At 49.8% G+C, this 25,811-nt stretch overlaps 1 protein-coding gene across 1 annotated transcript; it reads right to left on the bottom strand.

Moving 5' to 3' along the window:
• On the bottom strand, window positions 1,576-23,377 carry TTC25 (tetratricopeptide repeat domain 25). The gene is made up of 12 exons (XM_005693836.3): window positions 23,218-23,377; window positions 21,132-21,263; window positions 20,741-20,891; window positions 19,947-20,008; window positions 19,487-19,652; window positions 17,930-18,154; window positions 17,527-17,734; window positions 12,878-12,964; window positions 11,074-11,270; window positions 6,641-6,741; window positions 4,976-5,060; window positions 1,576-2,244 (listed from the first exon to the last, which is right to left on the bottom strand). Exons 1-12 carry the CDS (start codon window positions 23,329-23,331, stop codon window positions 1,733-1,735), a joined length of 2,040 nt encoding a protein of 679 aa, XP_005693893.1. The 5' UTR covers window positions 23,332-23,377; the 3' UTR covers window positions 1,576-1,732.

The following is a 25,811-nucleotide window of genomic DNA, read 5'->3' as shown; positions in this document are numbered from 1 at the left end:
CCAGTGTAGAGATTAGATTTGAGGCAAGATTGTGCGAGTGCGAAGGCGAATCCTGTCTTTCTTTAAAATTTTGATATTTTACTCATCATCAGGCTGTTGATTTAAAAAATATTCACAACCTGAAAGTTGAGAGTTGTTTTATTCCGCGGGGATTTTTAGGATTTCAAGCCAGGGAGATAGCATCTCAAGTAACGCTGAGAAAACTGCTCTGAGGAGGCGAGAGTAGGAGCTGCATTATATAGAAGTTTTTCAACAAAGGGCAGGTAATCTGAACGTGGAAAAGATTATTGTTAAAGAAAACCAGGTATCCCAAGTTAAGGAATTTAGAACTTTTCTATGTATGGGAACATGCAAGAGTGTGGACTCACTGAAATCATTCCTTTAATAGGCACCTCAGCTATTTGGAGCCTGTGTCCTGCGTTTTTCACATCCTGAATTTCCTTTCCTCAGGGCCCAACGGTAGGGAGTGCTTTGATGTCTGCTAGATTGCAGGTAGTCGCCTTTCTGTGCTCCTTTGGGGCTCACCAGCTCACCTTCCATGGTGGCTGCAATCGCTGATGGCTGTGACATCCTTGTTTACTGATGTGGCAGGAAATATTCAATTTCTCAGAGTTCTGCAATTTTTTTTTTTTTTTTTTTGCGATATTGCGTTAAAATACTGTTTCTCTTGCTTACTGAGTTTTTTGACCCTGTGTTCCTTAAAAGTTGCAGCTGAAATGCCTCACTTGCCTCCCCCTAGTCTGGCAGGCCCAAAGTCAGCCTCTGCCCCAGTCAAGCCCAACCCTTCCAGGAACTATGGAGCTGGAACTAGGATGGCAATGGCCAAGGGGCTAAATGGATAAAGCAGTGAAATTCTTAAATCCTCTTCTGGGGCAGCTGGTCAGCCCCGAGGCAGGTACTCATTATACAGAGGATGAAGCAAGTTTGGAGAGCTTGGTTTACTCAACTGTACGCAGGCCCCCAGGGTGGCACAGGTGGGTCCCGAGGCAACTCCTACTCCCAGCTGCTCCCTGTTCTCTGCCAGACATCTTCCTTCTCCCCTTGAGCTCCAAGAGCCCCACCAGTGCCAGCAGGCACTTCATTCTGTTTTCAAGGCTTCGGGGTTTACAAGTAGGTCTCCCTCGCTGTGTGATGGCTGAGGTTGTCCCATCCTTATTTCTTCCAGAAAGCCTCCCACAGTACCCTGCACACAGTGGTACTCAGCAAGATGAGCCAATGGTCAGCAGCTGGGCAGCCACACCTCTGTTCCCAAGCCTTTCTCTTTCCTCCCTACTTTAGGCTTTTTGAGTTCCTTGGAGTTCACCTGTTTCTTCCTCCCCTGAAACCCTTTCTTCTTAGCATCTTTCTCACTTCTCCCATAAGGTCCTCGCACAGGGTCTGGGGGAGAGGACCACATTTCACACTTTGGTGACACTGTGGGTCAGGCCTTGTTTGGGGAGGGGGTCTCCGTGTTTCTCCTCTAGTCAGAATGTCAGCGTTCTGCTCAGCAAGTGGGACTCCCATGCTTATGCATTCATTCTCTAAGGCTCTTCTGAGAATGGGTGGCGATAAGGAGGCAAAATGACAGACGCGGGGTTTGTAAGAGTGAAAGATACACATTTAAAGGGAAAACAGTAATAGAGACAGGGTGACCTGTGGGACCCAGTCCACATAAGAGACAAATCTCAGCTTGAATGTCCAGTTTAGTAAGACCTCCATGGTCCCTGTGAACACCAGCCTGCTGATCCTAATGCTACTCAGTGGGTTCATCTTCCTTTTCATCTTTTTCTATTTTTTCAGAATTTTCTGTTATTTCCATTTCTTTTGTTTCTCCTGATTCTGTTTTCCCAAGTGCTTCCAACTCTCCTCCATCAGTTTTTGAAAGGCTCTTCTCTAGTCCTTCTGATTCCCTTGGGCTCGATTCATCTGAAAGGTTTTGATCCAGTTCTGAAGGCCTCCTGTAAATTTCCCTGGTTTCCTCTCTGTTCTGTGCTGTCCTGCCTGGTTCCCCAAACTGTCCTTTGGCAGTGTCTCCTGGACCTCTCTCCTTCGCGCCCGATTCTTTCCTCCATGAGGCTTTTTCTGGGTCTTCTCTCTGCCTGTGTTCTGGCTGCCTAGCTGTGACCCCCAAAGTTTCCTTAGACAAGACACCTTCGGGCTGTCTCTCCTGCTCCCACTGCTTCACCACCTTCTCAGGTTCATCTTTGGTTTTCCTCGTTTCCTTCTCCTTTGCTGTCCGTGTTTGATCCAACATAGTGGCATTTTCTGAAAAACAGGAGAAAGGAGAGAAGAGACGTGAAGTTTTGTCATGAGAGGCCTGAGACTGAGAAAGGGGAAATCACACATGGCGTCACACTGAATATAATTGGCAAAGCCAAGATTTGAACCCAGGACAGTCCGCCCCCAGCCCACATTCTTTTTCCCTACAAGAACTAGCTCAGGTGCTGGGAAAAGACAGAGGCCTCGCCTCTGGCATCCTCATTCTGCATTTCTCTTTGTCCCTGGGGAGCACACTCATCATTTGTTGGAAGGTTCCCCTGTAAAAAAACAGGAGCAAATTGTGCTGGAAGTTCAGATGCAGGGCAATTTTACAACCCAAGGGATCCTTGCTCCTTGTTTTTACCAGCTATTGGAGAAAAGTTACCAATCTCCTCTTGAGTCTCCTCCACAGTCTTCCTGGAAGTCCTGGTTTCTAAGATGCCAACAGGGACTCTGGATTCAGAGCCAGCAAGAGCTGCTGTTGGCTGTGAAGACACATGCAATGCTGCCACCTGCTGTCCAGGAAGGGAAGTGCCCAGCAGCTGCCTATGCCTTTGGGGGCCTTCCTCAAGTTTTCAGGGTGCCTTTCCCAGCGTGCTGTCAGCCAGGGAAGGAGGATGCTTGGAGCACCCGCTGCATCCCCTGACATTATTGCTTCTGTGGCTTCTGAGAGCGGCTCCAACGGCATGTGGAGGCAGAAGCAGATCTCTGAGGGGATCCAGCCACCACGTGCAGGCGCTGGGTAATGAAAAGCCGTTATCTGACTGCTCAGGTGCCCGGAAACTCCACACCCAGATTGCCACTGCTGTGCCGGGATCCTAGAGGGCTTCAGCCTTGGTGCCTGGAAGGAGCTCTGTCCTCCCAGAAGCCCCGAGGGAGCCCCAGCCCTAGCTCCCCTTCACTTCAGTGTGGCTGGAAGGAGGGCCCACGGGATCGGGTCGAGTTGACAGAAATAGTATGTGCAGAACCACGGTAAAACCATGGGCTCCAGAGCCAGGCTGTCCAAGACCAGAAACCACTGTGTGACTTTAACCCCTTGGCCCTGTGTCCTCATCCGTAAAATCAAGCACGTCATACTTGTTTAGGGCTTGCCAGGTGGCGCAGCGTTAAAGAATCCACCTGCCAGTGCATGGGATGTGGGTTTGATCTCTGGGTCGGGAAGATTCCCTGGAGAAGGAAATGGCAATCTACTCCAGTATCCTTGCCTGGAAAATCCCATGGACAGAGGAGCCTGGCGGGCTATAGTCCATGAGGTCACAAAGAGTCGGACACCACTGAGCAACTAAACAACACTTATTTCCTAGTACTCCAGGAGGGATCCGATGAGTCAGCATGTACAAAGCTTAAAAGAGCGCCTGGGCAGGCAGGAAGCCCTGAGTGGAGATCGGCTTATCACCCCCACCACTCTGGGGCCCGGCCCCCATCCCTGCCGACTCCTTGGGGCCTGGAGTCCCAGCCACTTCCTCTTCCCTCACTCCTTTCATGGCGGCCGGTCAGATAGCTAGTGCCTGGGGGGTGGGGGTGGGGATCAAAGGCCTCTTCACTCCCTGGAACTCGGGAGAAAGAACGTGGTAAGGCTAGACCGGCACAGTCCTGTCACCTCTGCACCTCTGCCGGCCCTCGGGCCCCCTGTCCCGACCCTGCCCTGCTCACTACTGACCCTGAAGAGCAGCTGCCCACGGTGGGAGTGAGTGTGGCTCCCAGTCAGACTGCTGAGTGACCTGGGCCGATCGTTCAGGCTCCAGTGTCCTCCTCCCTAAGCAGTACCTCCGCCTCCTGGCAGTGAGGATCTAGTGAGATCATTCTGGCTGATGTTAACCCAGTGTGGCCAGCAGTAAGAGCCCCCACAGTGTAAGCTGCTTGCATTCTGCTTCCGTGTTTGCTCCTGTTTCCTGCCTGAAATGCCCTCAGCCTTTCACCTCATACCGGGAAAACGCCTGGGCATCTTCTGGAGCCTAAAGCAGAAGATTCTTCCTCTTGGAAGTGTTCCCTACCACCCCAGAGAACGCCCTGCCCAGGCTCTTACAGCAGAGCGCGGCCCCCTGCTCAGGAGACTCAGGTGCCTGGCTTTCCCACTGGGCTGTGGGCTCCTCCAGGGAAGGGGCCGAGCTTCTGTTACCCCAAGAATCTCACACTTCCCTGGCAGGTGACAAGTGCTTGACAAATATTTGATGAATTGAAGAAATATGGGAGTATTGGACTTCCCTGGTGCGCCAGTGGTTAAGAATCCACCTGCCAATGCAGGGGACAGAGGTTCGATCCCTGGTCTGGGAAGATCTCACATGCCTCAGAGCAACTAAGCCCAGGCACCACAACTACTGAGTCCACGTACTATAATTATGGAAGCCCGTGCACTTGGAGCCTGTGCTCCAAAACAAGAGAAGCTACCGCCAAGCACCGCAACTATAGGGTAGTCCCCAGTCAACCAGAGAAAGCCTGTGTGCAGCAACAAAGGCCCACCACAGCCAGAAAGTAAAATAAATAATACAATAAACGAATGCATCTTTTTAAAAAATACAGAAGTATTGAAGAAACAGGGCAGACAGCATGGGATCTGACCATAGGCTGAGGGGTCCCCCTCCTGCCTTGGGAACGGCTGCTGGCGGCACTGAAATCAGAATGTTCAGTGGGCAGTGCCAAGCCCAACTGATGGAGCAGCAGGAAGCGGGGCGAGGACCACTGGAAGGAGAGCAGAGGCAGGTTTCTGAAGATGCCGTCTTCCAGCTCCAAAACTCACCTTTCTCCTTCTTTTCTTTGAGTATCTCCCTGTAGTTGGTTTTCTTCAGCTCTTCAATGATGCCCTTGTTAGCATCATCCAAGGCCTGTGGGTGAGAGGAGTATCAGTGAACTCTCTTAACGCTGTAGGACCTGTCCTTTCCCCACCCAAGCCCCAACCCTGCCCCCGGCCCCTTCCTCCTGGCTCCTCTGACTACTCCTGCCTGAGGTTCATGGATCCTATGGACTTGGAACTCCCCACGCTAAGTGGTATGAGAGACACACCACTGGGGGTGACTCAAACTCATTTCCCTCAGACTCAGGCACGTTTTAAGGGGTTGCGTCTGTCTGCTGATTCCTAAAGCTTCAGCCAGATTAAAGGAGACAAGGCAAGCCCCTCAGCCTGCAGCCAGGCAGCAAGCCATGGAGGGGACTCAGCAGCACACCATGGGTGGGGGTGGGGCTGGGGGCTGGCCTGCCTTCAGAGCGGCTTCCAGGGCCTCTGCAGGACAGCCAGGGACTGGGAACTCAGCCTGTGCTGCTTCTTGAGGGCAACGCTGCTCTCTTGCAGCCCTCCCTGTGACTTGCCGTGGGTGGAACACCTCTAGACACTCAGGGAATGTCTACAGGCCCTGGATCGCCAGGCTTGGATGTTCTTGGGCAGTGCAGTCTGCCCCTTCGTATGCTTTCCTGCCTGGAGAGGCCAATCAGGGGGTGAGAGGTCAGGGACTAGGTCCCGTGAGGAGCCATTTAGGGCTGTGCGTCTCTTTGGCTTGATGGGCACTTCTCTCTGTCTCCTACTTTCAAAGCCCTGCCCAGCCTCCGAGGTGACCTCGAAATCTCCTCCTCCGTGAGGGGAAAGGCCCAGCTCTGCCTGCCCGCTGGAGTTCTCAGTCTGAGTTCCCTAGTCCCTGCCGCACCGGTCAGGAGTGAGGGACTGTGTTTTCAGCTTCCTGAGGGCCAGGGCCACGTCATCACCTTTGGTGCAGTGCCGGAAAGACTCTAGATCTGCACCGTGTGATACCCAGAGGCCTTATGTGGCAACTGATCACTTGAAATGTGGCTGGTGTGGCTGAGGAACTGAACTGCAACGCTCGTTTACTTCTAACTCCATTTACGCTAAACGCTGCAGGTGGCTAGTGGCCGCCTGACTGAGCAGCGCAAGTCTGGACTGGTGAGTGAGGCCATCACGCTGCTTTCCTATTATCTTCTGTGGGGGCTGCACTTTTCCAAGCGCAAGTCCTAAAGTCAGTTTACAGGGTCTCAGCCAGCATTAAAGACAAGGAATGAGAAGAAAAAAGAAAATAGAGTAAGAAATACAGTGTACATAATAAAGGTAAATATGTTTTGTAAAACTTGCTATTTTTCATGTTTTTTCAAATAAAACTATGTGTATCGAGGGGGATTCCCTGGCAGTCCAGTGGTTGGGATGCTGACTTTTACTGCAGTGGGTGTGGGTTCGATCCCTGGTTGGAGAACTAAGATCCCTTAAGTTGCTGTGCAGTGTGGCCACAACAAAGTTAACAGTATGTGTATTGGTTGGGTTGCTATATAAACTGATGGCAACCACAGACACTGGAAAGCCACTGCCCGACCTAGAAGGTGCTCCGCGGTTGGGGGGAAATAAACATCTGGGGCTGAGGGTCCCGGGGCCTGCCCATCCCCACCCCCAGAGAGAGAGGCTCACGTTGATGATGGCCTGCTGCGCCTCGTTGTTATGGACCAGCTTCGCTCTCTCCAGGGCCTTCTCAAAGTTGTTCACAGCCGATTCGAAGTCCCTCAGCTTCACTGAAGGGCACAAGGGAGCATGAGGACAGTGACATAATATCAGTGTACATATTCAGGGTACAATATCAGGGTGCCAGGGGCCCTCGGGAGCAGCAACACCGGGCTGCCCAGCACCACCCTTTCCAGACGTTTCCTGGGCCACCTCACCACTAGGGAACAGAACCTGGGCACTGGAGCCTTGGATTTCAGGTGCCGAGAGTCAGTGAGGGAAGGGGTCTGTGCCCACATCATGCGTCTCCAGGGGGACAACTCCATCCTGCCCCACTGTTGCCCTAATGGTCTGGGAGCGAGCGACAAGAATGAAGAGAGAGCGTGAAATCTGGTGCAATGGGTCAGGGGACCAGCAGCCTCTATTGGACTGAGGTGCAGAGTCCACTCTGAATCCAGCTTTTATTCCTAACTGCAGACCATAAGACTTTCTCAGATCTTATCTTTCTCAAGACACATGCCGTATCAATCACATACTCCTAAATAGCACGGACTACACTGACATAGTCCAGAGCTCCTTGCGTTTACGCCAGTCCATTCCCTTCTGGGCTGGTCTTGGGAACAATTAGCAAGTGTGTAGGCGGCGTTCATGCCCGACGCTGACCCGGCATTCCAAGCTCTATGCTTTTATGATCCCAGTCATAATATCTTCTGGGTCTGGCCCTGGGGTTTGTAACAAGGTTATAACTCTAAGAAAGACATGAAAAAGAACCATCAATATAGTTTCTTAATATATGCTGTTATTCCAAGTGTTATTTCTGTGAAATTTCTCAAGGCCATGAAATTACATTATTAGGAATTCCCACTATACCCCATCTTTAAATGGTTCCAGGAGAAGACATCTATTTTTTTTTTCCTTTTTTAATGTTTACTCAGATTTGTAAAGAACACTGTGGACACCAAACACAATCTGGCAGGACTAGATGTGACTCTTCATGAGCCAGTGGCTGGGACATCAGTGCCCATATTGGAATAATCTGAACCCAGGAAGGAAGCAGCCCCCCATCCACCCCAGGGCACTCACCTGACCAGTTAGCACTGGGCCAGGGATGAGGGCTATGAACTGACTGCCTTTGGAAAACCTTAATTTCAGGAAGGAAGGAGAAAAGTGCTCGCCTGCCACGGCTGGGAACCCCACACTTCACTCTCTTTACATACCACTGCTTCTGCTTTTTTTAAAAAATTAATTAATTTGGCTGCACTGGGTTTCAGTTGTGGCATGCAGGATCTAGTTCCCTAACCAGGGATCAAACCCGAGCGCCCTACTTTGGGGGCATGAAGTTCCAGCCACTGGACCGCCAGAGAAGTCCCTCCACTGCTTCCTCTTGTAACTAGCACCCCAAGATCTACCCCTCTCCCACAAACTGCTTTAGGCTTCCTGGGGAAAGAAGGGCCTTGGATCCACAACTCAAATTGCAAAAGGCAATTACATTTGAAAAGTGATTCTAGCATAGTTTGAAAAGTCTGTGGCGTCAATATACATTTCTTTCTCAAATACACATTTGAAAAGAAGAAAACTCACAGTAATGCCTCAGAGGCCACCATGAATAAATGTCTACGTCATTCTGACATGGTAGGTCAGAATAGGAGTCAACATTCAAGTGAGTGGAAGCATTAACGACCATTCTATTTGTTTTCAACTGAATCTATAACCTGAAATTATCTCCATTCTGGGGGCCCTTTTCCTCTTCTTTTCCTCACTATGTGCATCCACAAATCCACACAGGTATATCCATATTTTTGTTGGCTTTTCCAGGGACTAACTGTTTCTTACCGCTGTTGGAAACACTTATGGGAAGCTGATGGGGAGGAAGGAAGAAATGAGTATTTCTGGAGAGCTTGTTATATGCTGATTCCTATTCTAAGTGCTTACATGCGTAGCCATTACCTCATGTCTTCACACTATGAAGAAGATACGTACACACTAAACATGTCAGTCGTGTCCGACTCTTTGTGACACCACGGACTGTAGCCCTCCCAGGCTTCTCTGTCCATGGGATTCTCCAAGCGACAATACTGGAGTGGGTTGCCATTTCCTTCTCTAGCATACATACTATAATTATCCCTATTTGCAGAGCCCAAGATCTGCCCGCTTGGCCAGGCTGCCTCTACAACCCAGGGGCTCTTTGGCTGCTGTGTTGGACGGGACTTATCCACCATACAGCATGGAAACTGAGGCCAGTAGTGAGTGCCCTGCTCCTCCAGAGGCCCTCAGAGCCTAGCAAGACCTCACCAGGGACAGGAATTCCCTGGTGGTTCAGTGGTTAAGACTTCACGCTTTCACTGCCAGGGCCCGGGTTCACTATCTGGTCAGGAACTAGGATCCTACAAGCCCTGTTGCAGTGCAGCCAAAAAGCAAACACAAAAAAAGCCATCACAGAAACAGCAAAGAGTTCTAGGAAAAGGCACAGTAATCACATCTTCCCCAGTTTCAAGCTTTCAAGTGGTTTTTTCCTCTATGTTTTTAGGAAAGAATCCACGATGTATAAGGAAGCCTGAGAGGCCCTGTGGATCTGGCCCTTTACCAGCCTCCCTCCTCCAGACTTTCCTGGCCCCCAGAAGCTCAACATTGGTCTCCATCAGTTTCTTAAATCAGCCAAACTCTTGCCCACCTCCCTAAATGCGGTTCCTTTGGCGGAAAAGTTCTGCCTTCAGAACTTGGAACTGGTGCCTTTGTGTTCTTAATGATTCTGCTTTAAAGTTACTCCTCAGGGACTTCCCTGGTGATCCAGCAGTTAAGAATTCGCCTTGCAATGCATGGGACGAGGGTTTGATCCCTGGCCATGGAACTAAGATCCCACATGTCTCAGAACAACTAAGCCCACAAGCCGCAACTACCAAGCCCACACACCACAAAGGAGTACCCAGCTGTGAAAGACCCACGTGACACAGTGAAGATCCCATGTGCTGCAACTGAAACCCAGTGCAGCCAAACAAATAAATATTAAAAAAGTTACTCCTCAGATAGGAGGGCAGGAACAGTTACCAATTTTGCTTCCTACTGTATGCCCAGCTTTGGTGCCTAGAAGGTGCCAGGAAAGCGTTAATGATGTGAGTAAGTGAATGAGTGATGAAACCCATGATCAGAGTGCCTGTCATGCTTACCCCCTCTCTGGGGTCAGCCGTGTGCCCAGGGCAGGGCAGGTCCGAAACTGAACAGAAGACCCAGCTCCGCGGCTTCCTTATTACTGTGGCCTAGAGCTACTTCTCCTTTTAAACTTGTATTGTGAAATATTTCAAATATACAGAAAAGTCAAAGGAATAGTATCATGAATCCCCATTACTCGTCACCTAGATTCAAATATCATATGATGTCACTTCCATGTGGAATCTTAAAAAAATGATACACGTGAACTTATTTACAAAACAGAAACACCCAGAAAACAAACTTATCAAAGGGGAAAAGGTGGGGAGGGATAAATTAGGAGGTTGGGATTAACATATATATTAATACACTACCGGGGGAGCCTGGTGGGCTGCCGTCTATGGGGTTGCGCAGAGTTGGACACGACTGAAGCGACTTAGCAGCACTATATATAAAATAGATAATCAACAGGGATCTACTGCACAGCACAGGGAATTCCATGCAATACTCTGTAATAACCTACATGGGAAAAGAATCTGAAAAGAACAGATACATGTATTTGCATAACTGAATCACTTTGCTGGTCACTTAAAGCTCACACAACATTGTAAATCAACTATATTCTAATATAAAAGTTTTTAAAAATTACCAAAACATTGCCAATCCCGTTCCATCTGTTCCTCCTCACCCCTATTCCTTGCTGTTTTATTAACAAGCCCATTAACTGTATTGAAATATGATTCACTCAGTGTAAAATGTACCCCTTTGTAAGTACACAGTTCAATGATTTCTAGAAAATTTATAGACTTGTGCAATGAACACCACAACTCAGCTTCAGAACTTTCCCAGCCCCCTAAAAAAGCGCCCTCTCGAGACCTGGGGCAATCTGCGGCACCACTCAGAGTCTCCGTTTCCCAGCCTATAAAAGGAGGACAATACCTCCAGCACTGGCTTGCAGAGTGATTAAAGCGAGAATGCATGTATAAAGGCTACTGAGCCAAGAGGAGTGCAGCTGTTTCGATGAGGACGTGACACTGTGCTGGCCTGCATGCAGCTCAGCTGAGTTCCTCAAGGGCAGGGGCAGTTCTCTGGGTCTCCCAAGCCCTGACTGAGTGTAGCTTAGAGTAGGCACTACACACACTGGTCAAAACATGGGGGTTTATCCCCACTCTCAGAATCAGGATTTGTCTGGCCCATCAGGATGGAAAGTTCAGCGCGGGCGTGACGGCAGGGCCTGAGGGCTGGGAAGGGCACTGTACCTTGTGCCTGCGCCACCAGGACGCTGGCATTCAGCTGCCACTCCATGTCCCCTTCTTCCTCGGCGCACTGTTGGGACTTCTCACCGTAGCTCTGGGCCTCCCAGGCCTGGTCTAGCTCCAGGTAGCAGCGGCCAATCTCATGGAACAGCCAGGTCTTCTCCAGGGTGGTTTTGGCCAGAGGGATCTTCTCCTCCCACCTGGAGACACCAAGAACTGGGTCAGCGTCTTCCACTCAGGCCCTGTACTCGGACTTAGGAGGCTGGGCTTCCTACTGGTGGCAGAAGGAAAACTGTCTTCCAACTACCAGTTCTTTTAGGAGCAGGAGTGGAGCTAACAAGCACTATCATATTTTTTAAACTACCAGGGTTATTTTGGTGCATCTATAGAATTGGCTTTGATACCACAGTTGAAAATAATGCTTGTAAAATAGCATTTGAAATAACTCCATAACCTTTGAAAGTCAAAGTGAATTTGCTCAGTTGTGTCCGACTCTTTGCAAACCCAAGGACTGTAGCCTACCAGGCTCCTCCATCCATGGGATTTTCCAGGCAAGAGTACTGGAGTGGGTTGCCATTTCCTTCTCCACGGGATCTTCTCGATCCAGGGATTGAACCCAGGTCTCCCTCATTGCAGGCAGACACTTTACCATATGAGTCACCAGGGAAGCCCACACATAACCTCTAAGAATATGATTAAGCACATTTAAGAGAAAATCAACACAATGAAAAAGACTGGGATGAAAAAACAAAATATCAATAAAAGTCAGAGGAGAATCAGAATGAACACTTGTCTTTGGATGGTGGGACTGAAGACTTCCTCATCTAATTTTCTATATTTTCCAAATGAATAATTTAAGGTTAAGCACATCTGACTCTCTGCGACCCCATGGACCATACAGTCCATGGAATTCTCTAGGCCAGAATACTGAAGCGGATAGCCTTTCCATCCTCCATGGGATCTTTCCAACCCAGGGATCAAACCCAGGTCTCCCTCATTGCAGGCAGATTCTTTACCAGCTCAGCCACCAGGGAAGCCCCACATTAAGCACATATTTACTATAAAACATTTTATTATGAAAAGACATGAATGGGGAGGTGAATGCTCACATGCTTCTGTCTTTTGGCACACAGGCACCACGGGCCACTGGGGAAACCAAATGACCTGGAGCACCAGGCTCCGGTCAACAAGTCTGCTCTAGTCAGGCAACGAATGCCTGAAGCACAATTTCTCTCTGCAGTCAAGCCCGCCCCTAAGGCTCCGAGGGGCTGAATCACCCCACTGGAGCAGGTCACCAGCCCCAGGGTTGGACATCAAAAGTCCATCAATTAAGGTCTCTAGGGAGCTCAGGCTCTATTCCCAGTGACCCCCATGTGACTGCAGAGAATCACAGAATAACCTCCAAAGAACTCCCAGAAGTCAATGGTCCAGCCAGTCATGAACTTGGCCAGAGGTGAGGGTTGTCTGGAGAACTTGTTAAAATCAGATTCCTGAGCTCCAGCCCAGACCTGTAGAATGAGAACGTCCAGGGGAGAGGCTCGATAATGCACATGCCTAAAAACAAGTGTCCTGATGTTTGTCAACGGGAAATTAGGAGAAAATGCTGATTCTATTCTACTAATTAATATAGCTGACGAGCCCCAGAGTTTACAAAGTGGCTTTCTCCTGGTCGCCTAGCATAGCCAGGAGCCAAATTCGGGTCTTCCGATGCCTCTTTGCCTGACGTCCTGCCCCAGGCTGGGAGTCCAGGGGGAAGTTGGGATGTCCTGGCCCTTGAGTACGGAGGGGGTGGTCCTGGGTCACTCACGTGTCAATGGCTTGTTGGAATTTCCCAACTCTGGCAAAAACCCTGCCAATGTTGTCCAAGGCTCTGGACTTGGCATCAGGAAGATCGCTGTAGGGAAGAAGCAAGACAAGGTCATTCTAGGCACTATGGAAACTAGAAAGAAGGTAAAGACGGGCCAGTTGAAGGGACAATGCCCAGGCTGGCAAGGCTGAGGTACCCTGGCCCTCTTGTGGGAACGGACATTATCAGAATCTCTCTGGAGGGCAAACAAGCAACAGCCTACAAAGACACCCCTTTGGTCCTGCAACTCCCCTTCTAGAAATTTACCTCCAGAAGATAATATGACAAGAATACTCATTAAAATATTGTTTATAATAATAAACGGTGGAAATAATCTAAATGCAATCAGTGCAATTTTTGCGTACAAAAAACATCCTTGATACATCTAAGTTAAAAAATCAGATTATGAAAAAAAAGTCAGAATATAGGAGCTCGCACAATATCCGATGCCATATTCGTATTAAAAATGAATGTGCGGGAGACTTCCCAAGTGGTCCAGTGGTTAAGAATGTCAATCCAAGGGACACAAGTTCGATCCCTGGTCCAGGAAGATGCCACCAGCCGTGGGGCAATGAATCCCGAGCTCTAGAACCTGTGAGCCACAACTACTGAAGCCTGCATGCCCTAAGACCTGTGGTCTGCAACAGGAGAAGCTGCTGCAAGAAGCCTGTGCATCGTAACTGGAGAGTAGCTCCCACTTGCCACAACCAGAGAAAGCCTGTGTGCAGCAACAAAGACCCAACGCAGCCAAAAATACATTTTTAAAAAATATCTCCTTCCCAACAAATAAACCAAGAAACCCAACCTGAGCCCCCTCCCACAGCATCCCCTTCATTCCCTCCTTCCCTGGCCAGCTCCCCCTCTTCCCATTGTCCCCCAGCCCTTCAGCCCCTGACCCCCAGCGGCAGGAAGCTCTGTTCGATTCCCTCTCCTCACAGGGCTGGGCTGCCTTCTCACATGCAAATCTGACCAAGCTCTCCCTCCACTCACAGACATACCCACATGTGTCTGCGGTCTCACTGGAGCTCTGTGTGTGCTGGAAAAGGGGAGCAGCCTCAGTGGCTGCCCAGGGATGCGGTTACGCACGTTATTGCAGGCGCCGAAACACCTTTCTCTGAAGCCATTCGAAGAATGAGACGTTCCTTTCCAAGACACAGGCTTTTTAAAAAGAAGACCCACCGAAATGGGTCATTTCTGTTTAAAAAAACTCCTATGGGGAAACTTCCCTGGTGGCCCAGTGGCTAAGACTCCATGTTCCCAATGTGGAGTCAGGGGAGGCGCCCTCGGTGTGATCCCTGGTCAGGGAACTAGATCCCACATTCCACCACTAAGAGTTTGTATGTTCTATCAATCCCGCATGCTGTAACCAAGACCCGGCACAGCCACATAAAGGAACATATACTTTTTTAATGCTATGTGTGTGTACATGCACATAAATACGCAAGTAAATATGTTGCAAAGGGGCCAGGAGGACATTATCTCAACGTGGCCCCCAGACTGGGGAGAGGGGAGACGTCTGAGTCCTGCTCTCAGCACCACACGTCCTGGGTCAAGTACAGCACCTCTGGGACTGGTGTGAGAACAGACTCCTATCGGCCCTCACTACCTCAGCGTGGCCTCCCCTCCTCCCACTCCCCACAGGTCCTGGCCACCCCAACACTACCTGGAGCACCCCAAACCCCCCACCCCTGCCCTGTCCCTCTGCCTTGGGGGGCCACCCCCTGGTCCTATCTCCCCCTTCTCTCAGAGGCTCCCTCATCTCCCCTCTCTGGGGCTCCTGGGCCGTGTTTGCAGCTCTGATGCTGGCTCCCCCTTCCAGAGTGGCTGCTCTGTTGTGGTGTGAATAAATATGTTGATTTACTCATAACAGTAATGTGTACTAAGCTAACTAAGTAATGTGTACTAAGATGTGCAGGATGGGGAAAGCCTGCAATCAAATCATCTATACAGTAATCAGGGAAAGAAATGAGGGCTGACTAAGGTCACTGGAAAAGCTACTCAGACTAGTCGGATTTGAGCCACGGCTGTAAGGATGGTAGTCTTTGGAGGAGGGGGTGAGGTTGATCTGATTGAGGAAGCATGTGGGGCATACACATGAGACTCACGGGTGAGACTGGAAGCCTGTGGACAGAGACTGAGAAGGAACCAACATTGCTGCAGGGACACCTCTGTTTATGTAATCAGCCACTAAGCACATATTCACTGCATGTCCATTATGGGGCAGGTGCTGGGGAGAGAAACGGAACAGAGAAGTCTAAGGTCTATCAGGCAGATGAAATGTGTGGCATGTGCGGGGGGAGCGTGGACGAGGGCTGCTAGGTCACTCTGGGCACATGGAGGTCTTTCCCTGGGGGGAAAACACTTCTTTACAATCTGAAGGACAGGGAGGAGGGAGCTGATGAAGAAAGCGCTGGCAAAAGAGAAGGCTGAGTAGGAGCAGAGCCATGCGCTGTTGCCAGGGTTCAGGATGCCCAAGGGCCTGGAGACAGCCGAGTGAACAGAGATGAGGAGAAGTCAGGTCAGCAAGGGCGGGGCGGGCACTGGGACTGCACCTCACTGCTGGACATGTTTTGCATTGAAGGGCCAGCTGGGCGGCAGGAAACCCAGGTCAGAGGAAATAGGCAAGAAGTGAGGAAGACGTGGATGGAGCTGTGGGAGGGGAACAGAAGGGAAGATTCTCTCGATAGGAGGAAGAGGCATGGACAGGACATGGCAGGCTGGTGTGGGTAGCAAAGGAAGGGAGGTGTCTGGGAAGCCACCTGGGCTCCTTCCTGGGGACAACGCAGCCACCAGTGCCATTCTCCCAGAAAGGGAGCCCTGGAGCAAGAGGTCTTGAAGGAAGATGATGGATTCCACTTTGGATATGTCAAACTGGGGGCTCCCATGGGACATCAAGTGGAAATGCCTCAGACTCTGCTGGATATGCAGGTCTGAGAGCTCGGAGGGGAGGGCTGGCAAGATGTGAAGATTTATGTTTAAGGCATGGGAAAAGACTGGGTCCAAAATATTGTCTAGAAAGAAAGAAAGTGAAGTCGCTCAGTCGTGTCCAACTCTTTGCGACCCCATGAACTGCAGCCTACCAGGGTCCTCTGTCCATGGGATTTTCCAGGCAATACTGGAGAGGGTTGCCATTGCCTTCTCCAGGGTATCTTCCCAATCCAGGGATCGAACTCCGGGTCTCCCACATTGCGGTCAGATGCTTTACCATCTGAGCCGCCTCCAGGGAAGCCCTAAATACTGTCTATATTTATTTAATCCTCAAATTCCCCATGAGGCAGTATTATCATGCCTTCATTAGAGATAAGGAAACTGAGAGTGAGCAACTTAAAACCACACTGCTTCTAAGTGCCCCAGGCAGCAATTAAAGCCAGGTCCATCTCCAAAGTTGGCTGTTGTTTGAGAACCAGGAATGCCCAACACGAGATTCTGGCTCTGCACAGTGGGAGGCCGGTAAGAAATGAACTGGAAATGGACAGACAGCTTATAGGGTTCTGGTGACTGAGGAGAGGACACGAGGTGGGTGTGTTCAGGAAATCCAGTTTGACCCAAAGAATGGCCTGACATTGGAGGGTTGTGCAGAAGTGGATTCAGAGAGGGCCCTGAGTGACCAGGAAAGGCCCATTTGCTTTGAACCTGTGGGCAGTGAGAGGCCAAGGCCTGTTTGTCAGCAGGAAAACAGTTGACAGGTAAGAAGTAGTGCGTCTCTGGAGGTGACTTATGAGAGCGGCTGGAGACGGAGAGGCGAGGGCTGACCTGAGTGGGCATGGGAGGATGGGAGGCTGAGGGGGCTCAGAACTGCGGGGCGAGTAAAACTGGGCAAGACAAAGTCATGAACGACTCCAGAGGTTGGAACCAGGGTGCCCAGAAAGGGATGGTACCTCTGGGGGTGGGCATCAAGTCTTGGGAAGAGTTGGTTCCTATGAGAGCTGACGTTACAATAGTCATCATGGATACACAGTGCTGTTCTGAGATCATGGATACACAGTGCTGTTCTGAGATCTTTATGTGAATTTCTGCAGGTCATTCTCCTTCTCATCCTACTGAGTAGGGGCTACCATTGTGCCCCTTTGACAGAGGCTGAGAGAGGTTAGTTAAGTGCCCTGCCTAAGGCCCCGCAGCTGGGAGGTACAGCTCAGAAGCCTAAGCTCTTGGGACTTTCCTGCTGGTCCAGTGGCTAAGACTCTGTGCTCCAATGCAGAGGGCCCAGGTTCGAACCCTGGTCAGGGAACTAGATCCCACATGCTGCAATTAAATGATCCTGCATGCCACTGCAGAGACTAAAGATCCTGCAGGCTGCAACTGAGACCTGGCCCAGCCAAACAAATAAATAAAATGATAAGCATTTTTTAAAAAATAAAAATATACCTAAGAGCCAAACCACAGGGAGTTTTTTGGAGTTTGGGGCCTCTACCCTCCCTCTTTGTGGCAAAAAAGCTGACAGTCTAGATGTGCTCTTATCCTAGGGAGGTGGCTCCTCAATCCAGGGTATCCACTTCAAGCACACAGGCAGAAAGCGGGGGCTCAGCCCCCAGCCCCAGCAGCCCCAGTGAAAGGTCAGTATGTAGCTGGGCCTTGGCCACTTGGCTTTCCGAGCCCGTGCAGGCACTCACTACTCCTTGGCGATCTCCAGGTCCTTCCTGTGGCTCTGCAGGGCTGCTACCATCTGCCCCAGCTCGATCTGGGCATTCCCTATGCAGCTGTATAGGTTTCCCACCAGTTCATCCTTGTTGGGCACCTCCTCTTTGTTCCATTCCAGTACCTTCTTCAGCACTTTCTCAGCTTTCTGAAGGCTGCCTTCAGCACTGCCGCTAGTCAGCACTGGGAAAGGAAAGAGGTGTTATGGAGGGGGGAGCAGTCTCCCCCTGGCCGACAGAAGAGCCTGCATTCTAACCCCCCCCACCCCTCGCCCCACTAGATTCCATCCACCGGCCAAGCGAAGCCAGGGGGCTCCAGCTGCCATGTGGCTCTGGCCCCAACTGGCCATGGGCCAGCCCTTCTGAGAATACCACCCACACATGTCAATGTCCTCCAGACTCTTGAGGATGTAGCGGGCTGTCTGCGAGGGACGGCGTTTGCGGTCCCGCAGCCACTTCTCTTGCATCAACTTCCGGTCCCGCTCCCTGGCGTAGATGGGTTTCTGCTGCCGCCAGAAGTCACTGCGCGTGTCCAAGTAGTTGATGCCCGTCATGATGAGGTCCTCCACGGTCAGGCCATGCTTGATGGTGCCTCTGATCAGATCTGTGGGGAAGGGGGTGGGGAGGAGCCAACTAGAACAGGGATTGAAGGGAGTCACCCCCTCTCAACTGAAGGTGTCCCTGGGGGGACCTCTACCTGGAACTGTGGGACAGTAAGGAAATCAAGAGCACCTGGGTGGGAGAGGGGGTCTATCTGGGACCAGATGAAGCCAGAGCCCCCTCTTTGTGGCACTCCTATGGTACAGGGCTTAGCGCATAGGCCCCTCATGGCAAGACATGACGAGCTAGCAGAAGCAGCAGCTGGTGGATTGCTTCCTGAGAGGCTTCCAGCCCTCAGGGCTCCTTTATTTCAAGCTGTCCTCAGAGTAGTCAGAGTAGAAATGCATAACCTGGTCCCAGCTGCCAGTGCCCAGTGAGTCCCTGGGTGCCAAGTGGGCCAGGGAAAACTGGGAGCCAGAGGGGCATGCCTGAGCTCTCTTCGCTCACCTGAGCAGAGGTCAGAAACGGGAGTAAAGCTGCAAGGCCTTTTGGGTAACATGTGGGCCACCTCTTCCCTCCCTGGAAGCTCCTCTATATAGAGGGAAGCGTCCAGGCCTGTTCAGAGGAGATGGGCCAGCTGTGAAGTTGCCCCTGAGATGCAACCGGCAGGGAATCCTATAGAGGACCTTGGGACGTCAGTTCTGGAGAAAAGCCCTTGGATTTGAGAGTGATCCCTGTGCAGGCTCAACAGCTTAATGGCAACACTCCCACCACCAGTGTTCATACGAGATATTCACTTCAAGGCGCCTTCCTATTTCTTGTTCCCACCAGTGTGGTGCAGCAGGAAGAGTGTGGAACTGGAGGTTAGGAGGCCTTGGCGCTGCTGTCAGCTCCACCACTAACTTGCTTGTCACCTTGGACAAGTTACTCCCCATTCACGGTCTCTCTTTCCTTACCGATAATAGAAGGGATTAGACCAGATGAGATTTTAGGACATTCTAATTCGACAGTCCTGGGAGTCCCTTGTGAGCACCTCTGAGCTGGATTTCCTTGCCCTTGGAACACACTGAAGGCTCAGGGGGGTGCCCCTTCAGGGACCAAGGTGGTAAAGAAACCCAGATCTCTAGCGTTCCCACTCAGGGTACCAGAGCACTTAAGAGCACTGGTTCTGAAACTGGACTTCTGGGCTTCCAATCTGAGAGCTGCATCACTGAGTTATGTAACCTCCCTATGCCTCAGTTTCCTCATCTATAAAGTGAGAACAGTAGTGGAACCTGTCCAGAGGAACGTGTCAGCAAATATCATTTTATAGGCTTTGCCTCTGGTTCATGTGTTAAGCATCCACCCCAGGTTTTCTTTGCCCTGAATTCCCTGCTGCAAACAAAGTGTCCGACACCTTCATCCAACAGGAGCTTCTCCAGGTACTCCTTGTCCACGTAGAGTTCACCCAGGAGCTGGCGGACAATCTTCTCGCTCTTGAGCGAGCCCTTCCGCTTGCTCTCTCTCTTGGGGTGGTGTACGAGCTGTCTCACGGGATGAGGCTTCTGCTGGGCTCGCATACTCTGGGAAGATGGAGCAGTACCCCCACAGAGTCTTAGAAAGGAGCTCAGAGCACCAGCCAAGGCCCCCCGAGCCTGTGATCCCAGACCCCTCCCTCCAGGACCTCTGTGTGCTGAGAACCATGGAGGATGTCTGGTATGGGAACAGCTCGTGGGGGCTGGGGCAGAACCCTCTGACCACCTGTGCTGGGCAGGAGCTCCTCACTCGCAGGCACTGAGAGCCACTGAACCCTGTGCTCCTCAGGCACATGGGGCCTCTGCCCTTTGAGGGAGGTGGAGTCAGAGCCAGGCCCTTACCTCAGCCTGCTTGCTTAAGAAAGACAGATCCCCTTTGTTCTCCAGTTTAATAGAAGAGGGACCTGCAAAGACAGAAGCTGGGGCTCAGGCCAGCAGTGGCCTTAGGCACAACCTATCACACATTTTATGTGGAAATAGTTGGCCATTGGTGGGAGGGTGGAACTCTCTCTCCGAGCAGCCAAGCCACTCCCACTAGCCCAAGGCCACATTTCCAAACAAAGACAGGCCCTGGGTACCAGGGCCCCTTTCCATTTACACACTCGCCACCCACAGTGGTAAGCCCCCCTGCACCCCCCCTCGCCACCCCCTCCACCCCCCCACCCCCTCCCCACCCCCCCACCCCCTCCCCACCCCCCCCACCCCCTCCCCACCCCCCCCCCCCCACCCCCGTCACCTGCACACGATGAACTGATGGGAGAGCCAGCCCCTGGTGCATGTGTGGTAAGGGAGGAAGGCAGGGGCCAGGGAAGGCCCTTCTCAGAACCTCATTCTGTACTATGACACCAGGCCAAAAAGAGGCTTACTCTTCTGGACTGGGGTGAGTGAAACGGTGTTATTCATCTGATTTTGAAGAGAAACAGATGCTGCAGTGCTCAGGACAGTGGACTGGAGACTAGTCCTCCCAGTGGACAGTTTCTAATCCTCAAGAAAATCGGGAGCACCCAAATCTAAGCTGGGGGCTCCCTGTAATCCTCCCAGTGGTGGGTGCTCACCCAGTGTACCTGAGGTCTCCCTCCAAACCTAAGGATTCCAAGAACCTCCCAAATAAGCGCATAGGCCCCATGGTCACTCACTTCCCACCGAGTTGTTGATGGCTTCCTGGGCTTTCTGAATCCCAACTTTGAATTCCCGATCAGGCCTCAGCTTGTAGCCCCGATGGTAGAAAACCAAGGCAAATTCGAAGTCACCCATGGTGTACAGGGTCTCGGCCTTTTGTAAAATCCCCTGAAATGAGAGGAAGTCAAATCAAAGGGAACAGACAAAGCCTTCCCAGACTCAGGTGTGGTGGAACGTAAGGACCCCTGGGTTGAGAACAAATGTTGGGATACAGGGGCAGAGGCAGGTGATCTATGAAGGAACACAACAGTAAACTCCAGGCAGTCTACTGGCTCTCTAACCATCAGAGGCTGCTGCTGGTAGTGGCAGTGAGAAAAGCGAGAAGGAGTCCTCCCACCCCACAGTCACCTTGCAGAAAGTTGGGTCTCCCTGGAGTGAAGCCTCAGCATCTTCCAGGGATTTTTCCAGCTCTCCCATCTTGAGGAAGCACTTGGAGCGGGCAACCAAGCAGTTCTTATCTCCGCTCTGAAGGTGAAGAGCCTGAAGAAGGAACCACTCAGATTAACAGGCATCTGGCAGGGAGAGGTAAGAAGCTGGACTGGACACAGCAGCCCAAATCCTTCTGCCAGAGTTTCAGGGGGACTCCATGGGCCAGCAAACAGGTCTTCTTTGGATCCTTTTAAACTAAAACCAGCACCACACTGATCTCTGCTTAGTCAACTAGGTTATCTGCAGGTAGTCATCATTCACAAGGTCATATCACAAGCTATCTTGGAAACTACTGGTTGAGATGTGAGAATATACTATACTACCCAGCGGATATACTGAACTTCCCCAGTGTCTGGGATTCCTCCAGTTCACTTAGAATCCTAGGGTGTTTAGTGCTTAACAAATTCAAACATGAACCTGAAATGGTTGTACAACACATTCAAAATACTACTTGAAGGGGACTTCTCTGGTGGTCCAAGGGGCAAGAATCAGCTTTGCAATGAAGGGGTTGTGGGTTCAATCTCTGTTCGGGGAACTAAGATCCAACATGCCACACGGCAGCTAGGCCCATGCGGCACAACTACTGAACCCGGGTGACGCAACTAGAGAATCCGTGTGCCACAAGATCCCATGACACAAGGGACAACATAATGAAGATCCCATGGGCTGCAACTAAGACCCCACGCTGCCAAATAAATAAACATTTTAAAAACAATACTATTTGAAGACCAAGCATTCTGAAGGCTAACAAAATGGATTTTAGGATGATCTGCAACTTGTGTTACCCATTATACATGCCCTCTCTTTTTATATAGCTTGTTGAGAATGAATCATTGTTTCAGGGGATTAAGATGAAAATGCCAGGCAAAAGGAAACTGTGATTTTGGACCCAAAGTGGGAATGGAAAGCTTCTCCTTGTCCCCATGTCCTTCCTTCTCCTGTCCGAGATCATTACATAGTCTGCAGTGTGATGTCCTTCCTGAGGCATCAGACTGTACCCACCTCCGTCTAAGACCTTCCTACGTTTCCAGAAAGAGCCTTTCTTTCCTAGAAAAGACCACTTCTCACCCAAAGCTATAAGCCCTTGTGGTGTTTTTTTTCTACCTGAGCTTCTCCAAGATGAAATAGTTTCCAGAAAAAGGAGAATGGATGGGGCTCCTGAACTTAATTGCTGGTCCATCTGATCCATTATTTCTGGTTTTAGGATGCGGTTGGTGATCCAAAGGGACTAAAGACTCTAGGTAGCAACTGAGAAGTTTGATTTTAGAAGGAGTCTTGGGACACGTTAGAGAGCTATGCTACCACCCCATTATCTGTAACAAGTGGGCTATTTGTTGTAAAAAAAACCAGTCATAATAAAACATCCAACAGCTTATTTGCAAGACAGTACAGTAGTGTATGATGGTAAGGTTAGCACCTCAGCACTGAAGTCTGACTGCCTGAGTTTGAATCCCTCCTCTGCCACCTGCTAGTTCAGTGATCTTAGGCATGTTACTCAACTTCTATAAAAGCTTTCTTACCTTCAAAATGGCATAATAACAGCACCTCCCCCTAAGCTTGTCACTTAGCAGTGTGTCTGGTATCCAAAAACAGCGCTCAACTGTTACCGCCTTAGGGTGAGTTGGAACAATTTATACTACAGTAAAGTTTTATGATGTTATTTACTGACCGACCACCTTCAATAAGCAGCTGTGTGCCAGAGACTTCCCTTCTGCAAGCAGCCCCCTAGCCAACCTCCTAGCCAGTTATGGGAAACTGAGGAAGGAGACCAATGACGACACATTTGAGCCAAAATGTAGGAGACGGGGTCACTGTTAGCGCAGAGGTTGGTTATTAACAACCAGGTAGAATACAAATGGGAAATGGTAGAAAATGGCTAAACAGGGGTTTATCTTTGACAGCGGTGCATCAATCAGTAACAATGGAATAGTGGAAACAATAGGGTGGTCCAGGCATCATCAAGACCTCAGTGATGGGTAGCTGAACGTTTCAGAGCACGACTCACATTGCTGAAGCTATGGGCGGCTTTAGCGAACTCCCCGCATAGATACAGCCGCTCGCCCTCCGCCATGTAAGATGGGAAGGTGCTTCGCAAGACTTCATTTTCTGGGTCCGCCATGGTGACGGAATTCGGAGACGCTGAAGCGGAGAAAGGAAGGAAAAGAAGCCTGAGAACCTCAGTCTGGTTTGTGGAAGCTCCGTCTCTTAGCAACCGGGAGACGTAAATTACTTCCGGCCCCGCCCCTCGAAAGCAGGGAGGAGTCCGGGTCGCAACCGCCGCCTGTGTAGCTGGTGCCTAGGAAGCCGCGAACTGGTTGGGCCACGACGAGCGCGTGGCTATTCGCTTCAAGGAGGCCTCTTTGCGACTTGTAGTGTTGGCAGTTGCACGCTCCATCGGTTCTTCTCGGAGTTGCTTCGCATTCAGAAGCCACAGTCAGGAAAAAAAAAAAAAAGTACAGCCCTGAAGATATGGAAAAGATTGGGGGCATAATTCCAAATATAGGGATAAGGCATTCGTGGCAAGTATTTGTGCACGTGTACCACCCTCAAGAGTGAGCCTCTTGGTGGCTCCAGACGGTCAAGAATCTGCCTGCAATGCAGGAGACCTGAGTTCGATCCCTGGGTCGCGAAGATCCCCTGGAGAAGGAAATGGCAACCCACTCCAGTCCATGGACAGGGTAGCCTGGCAGGCTTCAGTCCATGGGATCTCAAAAAGTCGGACGTGACTTACCGACTTTCACTATGCCAAAACAAACAAAAATCTGATGATACAGACAGATTTAACTCAAAAGATTTAAATGTAAGAGGTAGAATTATAAAACCAGAAAAATAGGTGAATGTAATAGAGTGAAAAGCAGAAAACAAATTTGATGTCATCAAAGTGAAAATTCTTTGTTCTTCAAAACAATATTATTGGGCCTTCCCTGGTGGCTCAGAGGTAAAGAATCCACCTGCCAATGCTGAAGACATAGGTTTGATCCCTGGTCTGGGAAGATCCCAAGTGCCAAGGAGCAACTAGGCCCTCGAGCCACAACTGCTGAGCTTATTATGATCTAGAGCCCGGCAGCTGCAACTATTGAACCCACTTGCCACACTAATGAAGCCTGCATGCCCTAGAGCCCATGTTCTGCTACAAGAGAGGTCACTGCAGTGAAAAGCCTGTGCACCACAACTGGAGAGCAACCTCCGTTCGTGGCAATCAGAGAAAAGCCACCATAAAACAACGGAGACCCAGCATAGCCAAAAATAAATAAATAAAAGTATATATTTTTAAAAAACAACAAAGTTAAGAAAATTAAAAGGCAAGCCACAGACTGGGACAAAATATTTGCAAAACATCTATCTGACAAAGAATTTGTATGCACAATAAATAAAGAGCTCTTAAACTCCATACAACAAGGCAAATAAAAAGTGAGCAAAAGATTTTAATAGTTATATCATCAGAGAAGATATATGGATGGTCAGTTAGAATATGAAACATGTTCCAGTGTCTTTAGTCATTAGGAAAATACAAAATAAGCCCCACAAGTAGACACCGATACACACTTTACTAGAATAGCTAAAGTGAAAAAAGACTGAATTTCCCAGGTGTTGATGAAGACGGTAAGCCACTAGAATTCTCATACACTGCTGGTGAGAATGTAAAATGGTTTAACCTCTGTGGAAAATGGTTTGGCAGCTTCTTAAAAAAGTTCAACACACTTACCATATGACCCAGCCAGTCTGCTCCTAGGAATTTACCCAAGAGAAGTCAAAGCTGTATGAGAACATCCATAGTAGTTTTATCTATTATAGCCCCAAAGTTGAAACATTTCCAATCAACTGGTGAATGGATAAATCAGTTTATCTTCGTGATGGAATACTATTTAGCTGTAAAAAGGAAAGAAATATTGATACATGCATAATATGGATAAATCTCAAAGAAACTATGCTGAACAAAACAGTTCATACAAAAAAGACTATATGATTCCATTTATATAGAATTTTAGAAAATGCAAACATAATCTTTATTGCCCAAAAGAAAAATGATGTATCCTGGGAACACAGAGTTAGGACAGGGAGGGATTGATTACAAAAGAGTAGAAGGAAACTTTGGGAGATGTAGGATGTGTGTATTATCTTTTTTTTTTTGGCTATGCCACCTAGCTCTTGGGATCTTAGTTCCTTGATCAGGGATTGAACTCAGGCCCTTGGCAGTGAGAGGGCAGAGTTGTAACCATTGGACGGCCAGGGAATTCCCTATGTGTATGATCTTAATTGTGGTAACATTTTCATCGTGTATGCATGTGTTAAGACTCTTCAAACTGTGTACCTTAAATGTGTAAATTTCATCATACTTCAATTATATCAATATAGATGCTTTTAAAAATCCAATAAAATAATAACAGTAATGTGTGCTTTTTGGCAGCTTACGAAACGCTTTGTGATCTTCACAGCATCTGAAGAAGGGAGGAAGCAGAGTATCTGCCTGGTTTCCCAGATGAAACACAGGACCTGGGAAAGGTGACAGGGTTTGCCCTAAGCTACAACACCAGAATATAGGTAAGTTGAGCTGGGCCCCATGCTTTGGATTGGATTGGTAGAGTAAAAGTCACTGGA

Source organism: Capra hircus, chromosome 19 (genome assembly GCF_001704415.2).
Source record: "Capra hircus breed San Clemente chromosome 19, ASM170441v1, whole genome shotgun sequence".
Lineage (NCBI taxonomy): Eukaryota > Metazoa > Chordata > Mammalia > Artiodactyla > Bovidae > Capra > Capra hircus.
This window is presented reverse-complemented; position numbering and strand designations above follow the sequence as displayed.

What these genes read in the sequence shown, in the direction of transcription:
- TTC25 (XM_005693836.3), bottom strand. Translation starts at nt 23,331, where the DNA reads ATGGCGGACCCAGAAAATGAAGTCTTGCGAAGCACCTTCCCATCTTAC. An exon ending in CTGGAGATCGCCAAGGAGTA is followed by an intron (nt 12,965 to 17,526) that starts GTGAGTGCCTGC and finishes TCTTCCCTACAG; the next exon opens with CGATCTTCCTGATGCCAAGT. An exon ending in CCTGGTGGCGCAGGCACAAG is followed by an intron (nt 6,742 to 11,073) that starts GTACAGTGCCCT and finishes TGTGCCCTTCAG; the next exon opens with TGAAGCTGAGGGACTTCGAA.